Genomic DNA, 13,375 nt, shown 5'->3' with positions numbered 1-13,375 from the left:
CCTATTGCACTGACCAAAGAGACACTAGGGAATGCAAGCTTCAGATTCACGCCAGGGCCCTTAGCCCAGCCAAGGACACGCCATGCAAGACAGGGCAGGCGTCCCACCAGGCATATGCAGTCCTGGCTCCCGCAGAGCATAGAGGCCACTGTGTCGTCACCACAGCTTCAGCCTGGTATCGCCCCAGCCCCTCGGGATGTGCTGTCCAGTCTCTTCAGGAGAAGCCTCGTCCAGGAGAGCTGAAAGGGCTTCCCAAGGTCGCACATGGAGAGAGAGGCCCCATTCCCTAGTATCACCCCCACTGCCACGTGTGAAGCAGCACGGGACCCATTTGGGGCCAAATGCATTGCAAACATCTGCATCTGGTGCTAAACACCATTAATAATTGGTTAGGATGAGAGTTAGGGTGAGGGTGAGAGTGAGGCTGAGGGTGAGGGTGAGGGTGAGAGTGAGGGTGAGGGTGAGGGTTAGGGTGAGGGTGAGAGTGAGGGTGAGGCTTAGAGTTAGAGTTAGAGTTAGGGGTAGGGTGAGGGTGAGGGTGAGGGTTAGGATGAAGGTTAGGGTGAGGTTAAGGGTTAGAGTGAGTTAGGGGTAGGGTGAGGGTGAGAGTAAGGCTGAGGGTGAGGGTTAGGGTTAGGATGAGGGTTAGGGTGAAGGTGAGAGTGAGGGTGAGGGTTAGAGTTAGTTAGAGTTAGGGGTAGGGTGAGGGTGAGAGTGAGGGTGAGGGTGAGGGTGAGGGTGAAGGTGAAGGTGAAAGTGAGGGTGAGGCTGAGGGTGATGGTTAGGGTTAGGATGAGGGTAAGGGTGACGGTGAGGGTTAGGGATAAGGTGAGGATGAGGGTGAGGGCTTGGGGTAGGGTGAGGGTTAGGGATAGTGTGAGGGTTAGGGTTAGAGTTAATTATGGTTAGGGGTAGGGTGAAGGTCAGGGTTAGGGTTAGAGTTCGTTAGGGTTAGGGATGGGCAGGCTGGGACAGACCCTCACCCAGTATGGGGGTCACCACTCACCAAGGCAGCTCCTCCCATCTGGGTGCATCTTGTACTGTGGATGGCAGCTACACTCTGGACCTTCAGCTGTGTCCTCACAGGAGTGCTGGCACCCACCGTTTCCATGGTTACAAGTCACTGAGAGGAAAATGAATCAATACATAAAGCACTGGAATTTCCGCAATCAGGGCTGTGTTTGCTCCAGAAAACTCTGATTCTCATTCAGTCAGTACGTGAGCATGACAGGGAGATGTGTTGCATGACAGAGAAAGTACATGCCAGGCACTGTGCATGAAAGAGACAGCCTGACGCAGACCTTGTCTCTGTCTAGGTGAACAGGTAGTCACAGTATAAAATGGAGAAATGCTGAATGACAGGTCTGTGCAAAATTATATAGCAGGTGGAGATGGGTGGGGTGGGTGGGGATTTTCACCGTTTAAGGGAAATTATTTCAAAATATTGAGACTGCTGCTTTGCTCTGTCAGGAGAAGTTTGCATATACGTGCACGGGGCTCTGGGAGGTGCACCAACACTCTGTGTCTGGAACAGATAATATTTAATTTGTACGTATGTGTTCAAATCGGATTCCATCTGGATTAGTTAGGAAGGGGGGGTAAGCAGAGGAAAGGATGATTCCTTGCACATAATTAATGCAATATTAATCAGTAGTTACACAGACTATGGATGAATACATTGATGACAAGCCAAAAAAAAAAAAAAAAAAGAAGAAGAAGAAGAAGCAGCAGCCACTGTCCTTTCATCAAACCGAACAGTGGTTACCTCTAACAAAGGAAACAGGAGGGGGAAGGTTATATTTTCTTTACACGTTTTGGACTGTTTGAATTCTTACATAAGCATTTGCGCTTTTTCTAACTTAAGAGAACGGAATGCATATTTGTGATGTGAGAGATTGTTCGGTGATCATAGCCATGTCAATATTGTGTTGTGCATGTGAACAACTAAGAAGGGAAATGAAAAAAGTGAAACAGCTGGTGATGTGGCAAAATTCTGGATCTTTTATAATTATAATATTATTTGAGCAGTGGCATCTTAAAAACATTTTAAATTTTTAAAAAATAAGCTTTCAGAGATTCTCCTGGCCCCCGGGAAACTGTGGCTGGCTGAGGGTCCCCCGCACAGGTCCTGTGAGGCCTGGGTCCTCCTTTGCAGACACCTGGAGCCAGGACAGGTGCTCTTCGCTCGGCCCAGCCACAGACACCCCGGGACAGCCTCACTGCAGGCCCCCTCACCCCCCAGAGCCTGTCAGAACTCGTCTGTGATGGTGGCACCAGCCCTGGGTCGCAGGCTTCCAGGCTGCACGGCTTTGTGATGGGGACAGTGGAAAGAAGTCTCTCACCAGCAAAACTGTCTCATCTCAAATCATTATATTGTGCACCTGAAACTTATATAATATTTTATTTAAAAAAATACAAAAATAAAAAGGAATGCAGGGACTTTAAAAAAACAACAACAACTGTCTCCTCACCTCTTAACCACTGCAGTCTACTCACTGTAAACTACCCTGCCTAGCAAACTGCAGGAACTTCTAGAAAGGCATGGCTTTGGGCAGAGTTCCTAAAGGGACCCCGCCGTGTTTCCTCTGGCCTAAATGGTGGCTGAGGAACACCTTGAATGGACAGTTGTTTCCTGCTATCCATCAGAGCTTTATTACTGTATTTCGCCATCGTGTGGCAGCTGTGTCTGGACTGTGCACACCATTTATTGATCCATTAATTTAAACGATGTGGATTGAGCACAGACTGTGGTAGACACCAGGAGAAGACTGAGAGGCAAAAGTAAGACAAGGTCCTGACTTGGAGGGACTCATAGTTGGGTAGACACACATAAATACACAATTTAACCCAGAGGGTCAAACCCTATGCATGAGTCTGCTGTGGGAGGCCACGGGGAGGATTCAGAGGCAGGAGAGCATGGCGACTAAGAGTGCAAGCCCTAGAGGTAGGCGGACCCACACTTGAATCCTAATTTTTTCACTCATTCCCCGTGTGACCTTGTCGCTTTACCTTCTCCACAATTTTCTCAACTAAGAATGAGAATAATGTTTAGCTCCTAGGATGGTGACTGTAAGAATTAAATGGGACGTGATACATCTTCGGGCAAGGCTTTGCACATAGTAAATGCCTCCCCCCCAAAGGTAGCCACGACCCTTGTCATGATTAGACGGTAGGCAGGATATTAAAAGCTGAGCGAGAGCTCACCCAGCCCGGAAGGGAGGAGTGCTGGGGAAAGGCTTGTGGGCATGAGAGAATATGGGCTGTTCTCTGAAAGGCAAGGAGAGGCGGACACGGTGTCTCAGAGAAGCAGGGACCAGGCAGCAACGAACTGTGATTCCCAGAGGAGTAAGTTTGATTTTATCCAGTGGGAACGGGGATACGCAGCCCCCAACATTCACACTCCTCACTCCTGAATTTCATTTCCTTCTGATTGGTTCCATAAAAAAGCACCACTTCCCTTCCCTTTGGGGGCTACCCTTGTGCAGTGAGTGAGTCCTCGGTGGAGGTCAGTGTCTCAGGCCCGCTGCCTTCCCTGCTGCCGCGGTGCCGTGAGGAGGCATTTCTGATGCTGGGCTGCCGATGACAGATGACAACGTTGGGGCAGGATGGTGCCCAGCCCGGGTGTGCGCCAGTCTATACTTACAGACGCAGTCTCTCTGGTTCTTGGCCAGCTCAAAGCCAGGCCTGCATTCACAGGCGACGCTGCCCTTGGGAGCCTCTTTGCAGATGTGACTGCAGCCGTGGTTCTTATTCATGCAGCTCAGACCCTCTGCAAAACAGAGCAGCACGGGAGCAGTGGTGAGCCACAGGCCTGCCTGCCTAGGTCTCCAGCAGCCCCATGCTTTCAAAGAATATGTCATTAAACTCAAGGCAGGTCAATTAACAGAGACATGAAAAATGTCTTATGCCACCCAAGAGATAAGACGTCTCAATTCTCCAAAAAGAAAGCTCCCGCCCGCCCGTGTGGACTGAGAGTCTGCTGACCCCAGGAACTGGTTACCAATGCTGGTCAGAGACGCAGAGAGAAGAGGAGAGTGTCCCCGGGAAAACCTGCGGAGAGACTGAAGAAGAGTCCCAGTATTTTCACATCCTTTTGAAGACGATTTTCAGGAAATTCCAACCCTCCTCTCTCCCCCCACCAAATCCACACTAGGGAGGTGACTGTGACCACCATGTTCTGGCACCACCACATGGACATCTGTCCAGGGGCCTCTCTGTTGTGACCACCTTAGTTAGTCCCTGCCTCTCCCTCTCCCCTCAGCAGGCTTGAGGCACAGGCTTCTAACAGTGTCATACAACAACATGACAACGAAGAGAACCGAGAGAGGCCTCCTACATGTGGTTTGCCTTGGCTGCGGTATAATTCTTTCAGGTCGGGTATATTTTAAGTTTCATTAGGCCCAATCTTGTGGAAACGGTGGCAGGAAGGGGGACAGGTGGTTATTGTCCCGGGTGGTTACACATACATGGAAATGATGGGGCCGTAGCAAAGTGTACTCCCTGTGGTTGGCAGCATTGTGCTGAGAAATTGACGCCTGCCGGCACTCCAGAGGAACTATTACCATACCCAAGAGCAGTGGTCGGCAAACTCATTAGTCAACAGAGCCAAATATCAACAGTACAACGATTGAAATTTCTTTTGAGAGCCAAGTTTTTTAAACTTAAACTTCTTCTAACGCCACTTCTTCAAAATAGACTCGCCCAGGCCGTGGTATTTTGTGGAAGAGCCACACTCAAAGGGCCAAAAAGCCGCATGTGGCTCGCGAGCCGCAGTTTGCCAACCACGGCCCAAGAGCATTCTCCCAACGCCGGCTCAGTTCGTGGTGCATTATTAAGTACGCACTCACGTGATGCTTCTTCAAGTTTGTGCCACGCAACTCTAAAACATCTTTGCGAGCAGGGATTTTGTTCTCATTGGCTCTCTACTAACAAGATACTTTCTAATCCTGGAAGTAGCACTCTTTTAAATATAAAAAAGGTTTCCATCCCACTTCTCTAGGATCCCACACTGTTCTGTATTGTGCCCCAAAAACCTTAGCCCCTGGGTTCTAATGAAGTCAGGTCATCCCTCTCCAATTCTACCGCAGAGCCATCGACCTACGCTTCCCTGGAATAAATGTTTAATACAAACAGATGCCATTCCTATTCCAAAAGGCAGCGCAGCAGTTAATCCATCCCACAGTCTCCTAAAGCCACCTTGGTGTTTTTTTTTTGTTTTGTTTTTTTAATATATTTTATTGATTTTTTTAACAGAGAGGAAGGGAGAGGGACAGAGAGTTAGAAACATTGATGAGAGAGAAACATCGATCAGCTGCCTCTTGCACACCCCCCACTGGGGATGTGCCCGCAACCAAGGTACATGACCTTGACTGGAATCGAACCTGGGACCCCTGAGTCTGCAGGCTGATGCTCTATCTACTGAGCCAAACCGGTTAGGGCCCACCTTGGTTTTTATCTGCCGGTTACGAGCTGTTGGAACGCCAGCACTCTGTCAGCTGCCAGTTGCTGGGACTCAGGTGCCCAGGCCAGGGGCTGCTGACAATTGACACAGAGAGGCTGGCACTGGGTCGCTGGAAGGCTCTTTGCTCCGGCTGGTTATTTCTGAAGACGTTATTTTCTCCTGGTGCCAAGAGCTGCCTGCGGAAGTAGTGTCCTGCCTGCCTAGGAAGGCACAGCAAGCATGACGTTTGTCCCTGGGTCGGCAGAGCCTCGGAAATGACAGGCGCCAGGAGCACCTAGACCCGTGGTTGGCAGACTGCGGCTCGCAAGCCACATGCGGCTCTTTGGCCCCTTGAGCGTGGCTCTTCCACAAAATACCACGGCCTGGGCGAGTCTATTTTGAAGAAGTGGCATTAGAAGAAGTTTAAGTTTAAAAACTTTGGCTCTCAAAAAAAATTTCAATCGTTGTAAACTGTTGATATTTGGCTCTGTTGACTGGGGAGTTTGCCGACCACTGCTCTAGGGGTACAGGGAACGGTGCCCGAGAAAAGGCGGCAGTGACACCTGCAAAGGACGCTCCCCAAACGGGTCAGCTGCTTCTTGGGCTTCTACTCTTTCAAGTCCGCTTACAAGTCTGTTAAGACATTTTCGAAGTGACCTTTACAAAAAAAAATATTTCCTAAGAACTGTGCGCCAGACGCCACATCAGTTGCCCTCTGATGTCCTATCGTATCAAGCTGGACCTAAACTTACCAGGAGATCATTGGAGCTTTCAATGGCTCTCGAGATGCTGGGGGCTTTTCGAGGGGTGGCCCGGAGCTTTTCAGAGCAGCCTGACTCAGAACAAGCACACGGCTGGGGAGGCAGGGGGGGCTGGCCCGCACCAGGAGGCCCAGCCATCCGCTGGCTCCCCCAGAAACGGGCCTGGCAGTCGAGTTAGGGTTATCTGTTCCCCAGGAGGGAAACAGCTCAGAAACATTGGAAATGCCCCATTCTGGCGGTCCCCAGGCTCAGGCTCTCAATGAAGATTACTTCTGGAAGCCGAATAAAAATATGCCTTGCCAACAGGGCGAGAAACATTCCACAAAGGGGGGCGCAGGCCCCGCCGAGAACGCAGCCCCTTCCCTGCGACCCTGACACCTCCCCACTCCTCTGAAGAGGCAGTGATACCAACATCTAAAAATAGCTCCGAGCAGACAAAACAAAAGAGGAGTGCTCATTTTGAGAGCCTGAGCACCCATGAATAGGGACAAAGGCAGGCCGGGGCGCCGTCTCTCTCCAGCCCACCCCCATTACATGGGTGAGAACACACAGTCTCTCTGGCAGAGCTTCGGAGTCTCTGAGAATTAAATCAATCGCTTGAGCTTCCCCTCAGAATCAGCTATTAGGATGCCCTAATAGATTGAAGAACATTCAGTGAATAATTACGGAAAACAACAGCAACACTAGAAAATGCTCGCTTGCAGGGTTACCTTCTTTTCACCACTTTTTGAGTATCAACTGTGGGTTTTAAAGTCTATTTTAATACCGTGTCTAAGGGCTTAATGTGCGTGTCAAGGAGGAAATCCTAAAGGAGCGCCATGTAGAGCTTGTTCTATTTGAAGAGTTAAACCGCAGGGTGGAAGGGGTGCCGCCACAGAGCGCTATAACCCGTTGGCTCACACTGACGTGCATTTGCCAAGCCATCGGGGTGAAACACAACAGAAAATCACAGCGCGCTTCCAGACCACAACTCAAATTCTTGGATTTTGGTTTTAGTTCCAGACAACTACATTCATTTTAAGTACTCTTCGGGGGTTCCAAGAATGTCTGCATTACAGAAAACTTAGAAAACACAGATTGTGGAGAGGAACTGCGTTAGTGCTGACTTCTGTGAGAGGAGCCAGTGTCTGGAATCAGCCTGGAGGGCTTGCCCGAGGGGAAAGAGGGGCCACGGCTCTGGGGGTTCAGGATGCGTGGCCTTGTGAGCGGGTGGGACCCACAGAGGGAAGGGGGGCTGTTCAAGCAATGGCTTGACCTATAGGTGCCCATCTCCCGCCCAGAGTGACTTCTCAGGAAGCAGCTTTTGTTTCGTTTTGTTAATCCTCACCCGAGGATATTTTTCCATGGACTTTTAGGGAGAGTGGAAGGGAGAGGGGGAAAGACAGAGAGAAACATCGATGCGAGAGAAACACAACCACAGGCTGCCTCCCACCCAAGCCCCGACCAGGGCCCAGGCTGGGGAGAAGCCTGCAACCAAGGCACGTGCCCTTGACCGGAATCGAACCCAGGACCCTTTGGTCTGCAGGCCGGCACTCGATCCACTGAGCCAAACCGACTAGGGCTCAGGAAGCAGCTCTGAGCAACCAAAGGGGAGATGCTCTGAGACCAGATCACTTATGCTGCTGGCATCTTAATTCTTCCAGACGCACAGCTCACCCAAGAGTCCAGAGGGACCCGCAGGAAAATGAAAGCCAACTGCCACTCCATCCAGCCTGCACGAGGCAGAGAGCTGAGGGCTTAGAGGCAGAGCGTGAAAACCCTGCTCAAACACTGCTGGTGACCCAGCGGGTGGTGAGAGCCATCAAGCCCATGGCCCCCGTGCGTTCTCTGACCGGGCTTAGCACCCAAACAGACTTTCCAGTTAGCTATAAGGACGGAGCCATCCTGCTTAGAAAATGAGGCAAAAGTCATCTTCCCCAAAGAAACCCCTGAAAAGTCGCTGAAACCACGATTAAAATAATAAACCTACAAATCTGTGCGTAAATAATGGGAGACCTGAGAATGGCCTCATTCTTAAGTTATTGAAAAGGAGTCAACAGTCTAATATTTAGGGCACTTCCTTTGGAAGCAGGCACAGGCAACCCTGGGAGAAGAAAGGCAGCCGCCATATGTGATTGTATGGCTTGAGGAAAAGCAGAGCGGAATGAAACGCCCATCATTTGGTTCAGAGTGGCTGACTGGCCACAGGCACTCAACCCTCCGCCCTCCCAAGAGTCCACTGAGCTAAGAGAGGAATAAAACAAGGTATCAACTCAAAGCAGAGAGAATAAAAAGAAGGCCATCAAAGGAGTTTTCTGCAAACGTATGGAGGAATAGTAAGTGGTGGCATGGGTGAAGGAATCGGCCGCACAGAGAGCCCAAGTCTGGGGGGACGGGGGGCGGGGGGTGTCCCCCTGCCCCCTGGAGCCTCAGAGGCTCAGAGTTCAAAAATGCAAAACACAGGGAAGGCCAGGCCTAGCCGGGGGCTGCACACGGGCAAAGGGGGCAAAGCCGGGAAGGCCCCAGCCTTTCCCCACCCGCCCCGGGCAGGGAGCAGGCTCGCACTTGCGGCACGTTTTCTGAAAAACTTGGCAGAGTGTCCATTTCCCCTGAGACATCTAGTCCTGTTTGAAATGTGCTCCTTTGAAAGATTAGAATCTGAGACTGTGACGTGTGAAGAGACCTCAGAGCTCAGCCACTTGTTTTGCCAGGGGAAGGAGGAGAAGCTGGGGTAACCTGCCCACGGTTACCCAGCAGCAGAGCCTGCATGTCCCCGGCCTCCAGAATTTTCTTGGGCCCAAGCTTCCCTTCTCAGCCACTGAGGGTGGGGGAGTCTCAGGCGTGGCCCCGCCCCCTCCCAGGCCCCGCCCCCAGCGGGCACAGGTACCTTCGGAGCGGTGAATGCACGTGTGCTGGTTGTCGCTCAGGAAGAAGCCCTCCTTGCAGCGGCACTCGTAGCTCCCCAGGGCGTTGAGGCAGGTGTGCTGGCAGCCGCCGTTGTTGTCCAGGCACTCGTCCACGTCTGGAGGGGAGAAGGCTTAGCCCCGCTTTGGCGACTCTTTCCGCGCCCCGCCCAGCCCGGCAGCTCGGGGATTCCTACTGAGCCGAGAGGAGGTCCCTCTTCCCATCCCTGCGCCACAGAAGCTCCAAGAATTGAAGCCAGCGGGACCCCCCAGATGATTAACCAACCCTCACGGGTCTGGGGCTCACTTAAGAAAAGGCCCTCCGTGTGCACACCAGAGAACCAATTCAGTGAATACTGACTGGACACCCTCTCTTTCCACAGCACGGTGCTCGGGGAGGCAGTAAAACATGCGGTAAAGGAGTGAGGTCAAATGCCTTCCCTCTGAGGGAAAGAGACAAATGTTCCAGCAATCCTGAGAGATGGTCAAAGGTGGCACAGAGGAAAGAGAGGTCGCGTGTGGTTGCGGGTGTCAGGGTGGGTTTTGTGGAGAAGCTGGTGAAGGAGGATGGGCCCTCCAGGATTTCTTCAATGACAAACCAGGAGAAGAAGGAGCATGAGAAGCAGCCGGAAGGCTGGGGAGCATGGGGTCTGTTCAAGTAACGGCGGGTCACCCCCCTGGGCTGGAGCATGGGTACAAGCAGGGAAGCTACAGGAGAGAGCTGGGAAGTAGATTCGGGGTCACGCTGCAAAGGACCTTGAATAACAAAGGGGGTCCGTTGGGACCCACGGGAGCAGGGTGACAGACCCCCATGTTGGGAAGAACGAGGCAGCCCAGCCGCTGAGGGAAGGACACAGGGAACGGGAAGAATCGAAAGCCTGGGGTCCGGCTTCACACGAGTGCCTGGAATAGCCACGCCTGGGACTGGTGGGGACCGGGCCTGGGGCCTGGCCGGGGGAATGCCAAGGAAGGAAGAAATAACAGAGGACTGTGGACAGGTGCCTGCAGGGCCCCGAGCCATGTGGGCTTGTGGTGGGGTGGCTACGAAACACGGAGAAAAGCAGCACTGGGTGTAGAGATGGGGGTGGAGAGTGGTTGGCCCCCACCCGGGGAAGGTCCGCAGGTGGTGGGAAACCTACGCAAAGACGGCACATGTGCCTGTGATGGCCTGATAGGGGTGAATGTACATGAGACAGGAGTGAGGGGAGGGAGAGAGGGAGCCGAAAGGGAGCCAGAGGTGGAATCTGGGAGAATACCAGGGAAGGAGGTAGAGGAGACAGCAGGAGCCCCAGAGATGGGACCATCAGAAATGCAGGGAGGGGGGGCCACCCCTCAGGGTGGGGAGACAGGACTTTCCTCCCACGGAGTCACGTGCACATGGCTTCATCTTATACTTACCGAAATGCATTCTCAAAATCTTTTTTTTTTTTAATTTGTACCTTTTGACCCCTCACAATCTTTTACTTATTTATCTCCACCAGATGGCAAACTCCTTAAGGACCAAGATTTGTGTCTTATTAGCACAGCCTGCCACCTGCAGCGGCACCCGGGCCGTCCAGTGCATGAACAGCAAGCAGGCGAGCACAGCACCCCCAGAGCCGGAGCAGAGGAAACTTCCAGAGACGCCTTGGACACGGGAGAGGCTCGGGGAGAAGGCTGATCTAAAAGCCGTTTCTTCACCCCTCCACCCCTCCCCCGCCAGCCTGATTTCCCGCGTGCCTATCACTAGCTCCTGGGCACATTCGTCACAAGAAAATTCACATTTAAATATCTGTTATCTGGTTTCAAGCTTCAGATCTTACCGTCATCGGTCTTCCCACACCGAGCAGATGCCTTTCTAAACTGATGGGCCGCGAGCCATCCCCTACAGCCTAACAAACGTGCCCTTCTCTGTGCCAAAGGGCGAAGGGAGCACATTCCTGAGGATGAGCCACGCTGGAACACACCTGGCCGAGGTGTTCCTCAGCGAGGGCTCACAGGGAGCCGGGGAGACCTGCTTCCCCGAACCCCAAATCCTGCATTACTGTTGGGGAAAGGTGTGCTCTCCTCGGAGCTGCCACACCCCAGCCCAGGTTTCACCCCCGATTCCCTTTCGCCAAAGCAATTAGAAACGTGTCATTCCGTTAGGGGAGGGCGCTCTGATTGGCTTAATACAGAGTGCATGTGTTCACAGGCACACGTGTGTTTCACTAGGTTGGTGAGTTTCTCCAGACTGTAAAGCAGGGTTTTACACCCCGGGCTGCATGTTAGAACCCTGAAGCCTGAATCTACCTTCTGAGACACTAATAGAAGTAGTCTTGGGTGAGACCTAGGCCATGGTGTTGTTTTAGTTAGTTAGTTAGTTAGTTAGTTAGTTAGTTAGTTATCCTCACCTGGGGACACATTTCTATTGATTTTAGAGAGAGAAAGGGAAAGGGGGGAAGGAGGGAGAGAGAAAGAGAAGAGAGAAACATCTATTGATTGCCTCCCGCATGCACGCCGACCGGGGATTTTGTGCCCTGACCAGTACTTGAACCCACTACCTTTTGGTGTTGGGACAACACTCCAACCAACTGAGCCACACCGGCCACAGTGTTGTTTTAAAACTTCCTAAGTGATTCCAATGTGCAGCCAGAGCGGGGAACCACTGCTACAAAACCCAAGAGCTCTGCCCTGCTTCCAGACGCTCAGCAAACAGAACCTGAATTCGGGTGGGGTGAGCGGCGTGGAAGGGCTGCGTTTCATTTTTCAGGCTCACAGGCAATTCAGATCTTGGAGGACTCTGGGGTTAGTGCCAGAGCTAAGTGGTGTTTTACTTTGTAGATTCTGGCTAATGCGCCTGTGGCTAAGGTGTGGTTAGGGGGGCCAGGAGAGGTGAGGGCTCATCCCACAGAGCACAGGAAACAGCCACTCCTGAGAAGTCCTGACTCTGAGCTTGTTTCTGGTCACAGAGTGCTTCGGCCGCTTCCAGGTGAACTGGCAGAGAGGTCTCTGCTGTGCATGCTGTCCTGCCCTTCTTAGTGAACCACTTGGTTTTCTCATGCCTTCCTTTTAAAGAATCCTTAGCCTGTTCAGGTAGGGTCCGTGGATGCTCAGGATCTTTCTTCAAAGCAGATCCTTGCTACAAAGCCCACAGAGAGACCCCCAAGGCCGGGAAATGGAGATAGTCTGCTGAAATATCTTGTGTTAGCAGCCAGGCAAGGAAGGACTTCCAGGCCTCAGGATTTCTGAGCAGGACAGTGCTCAGAACCACCCCACCCAACCCTGGCCCGGGTCCTAACTCCTGGATGGTTTGGCATCTTAGGAAGCTCACACTTCTCCCAGGCTGTGTGTTTGAGCATAACTCTGATGACTGGGTCTGCTATCAGATCCAAATCCTCAAAATGCCACTGTTGGCAAATCAAAGGGAAATGTGAGATTTCCCCCCAGAAAATGGTACCAACAAAACAAAAATCAACAACCCCCCAAAAAAAACCACGATACAAACACACTGTATGCTTCCCAACAAATATACACTGAAAGTGGTTGAAAGCGGTTTCCTTTTTTTTGAGTTTTTCATTGATTCCAATGTGTGGCTGCTCTCAGGATTATCTCTCTAATGTGGTACCGATGGCCTAAAAGTTTGAAAAGGGCTTAGTGATCCTCCAGCCCTCCATCAAGCCAAGTGGGCTGACCCAAAGCCTGACCTCCTACACAGAGCACAGGCAGGCTGAGGCTCCAGGTGACACTGACGTGGATAAAGGTCATAGGACATGAGAGTCCCAAAGGAAAATGCTCCACACAAAATACAAGTGCTGCCCGTATTTATCGGTGGCTTCTGTGCTGATCTCAAAGCATTTGATCAAGTGGCTATTCCCACTGCACTGTAAGGGAGCATCTGAACAGCTGTCCCCACAGGGTCAGGGCCTTGATCAACCAAGTGGACATCAGTGGGTCAGCCACATGAGGGGTCACCAGTGTCAAAGGAACCCAATGCCAACTGTCTCCCATCGTGTGTTCCCACACAACTGATAACAGCAGCCTTCAAATGCAAACAGACCAAAATACCTGCCTGCCAAGTGTACTGCATCCTCCAAGGCTATCTCTCGCACAACCCTATCCAACTGCTTGCTATTTCTAAGTTCTGTTTCATTCCTGGCATAAGAAACCAATGTAAACACCACTTTTAGTCCCTAACTCAGGGACTGAAACTCCAACAGATGTTTCTGTTTAGTGGAATACTAGAAGGATGTTGATGGAAGGTTTCTGTTTGAGTTCCTCTCTATTTCAAGAAAAAAGAAGGGGGGGGGTCTACCTGGCTAAGATTCAAGCAT

General features: G+C 51.7%; 1 protein-coding gene across 2 annotated transcripts in view; it reads right to left on the bottom strand.

Moving 5' to 3' along the window:
- Window positions 1–13,375, bottom strand: part of SCUBE2 (signal peptide, CUB domain and EGF like domain containing 2) — a gene marked incomplete at its 5' end in the record, with an annotated part of 63,472 nt that overhangs the window by 40,501 nt on the left and 9,596 nt on the right. For both annotated transcript variants that reach the window (XM_079787115.1, XM_079787116.1), the window contains 3 exons: window positions 1,007–1,123; window positions 3,644–3,769; window positions 9,068–9,202. In XM_079787115.1, the coding sequence (XP_079643241.1) occupies window positions 1,007–1,123; window positions 3,644–3,769; window positions 9,068–9,202 (378 nt within the window). The remainder of the gene's footprint in view (window positions 1–1,006; window positions 1,124–3,643; window positions 3,770–9,067; window positions 9,203–13,375) is intronic.

This window comes from Cnephaeus nilssonii (assembly GCF_951640355.1).
Source record: "Cnephaeus nilssonii genome assembly, chromosome: 13".
Taxonomy (NCBI): Eukaryota; Metazoa; Chordata; class Mammalia; order Chiroptera; family Vespertilionidae; genus Cnephaeus; species Cnephaeus nilssonii.
This window is presented reverse-complemented; position numbering and strand designations above follow the sequence as displayed.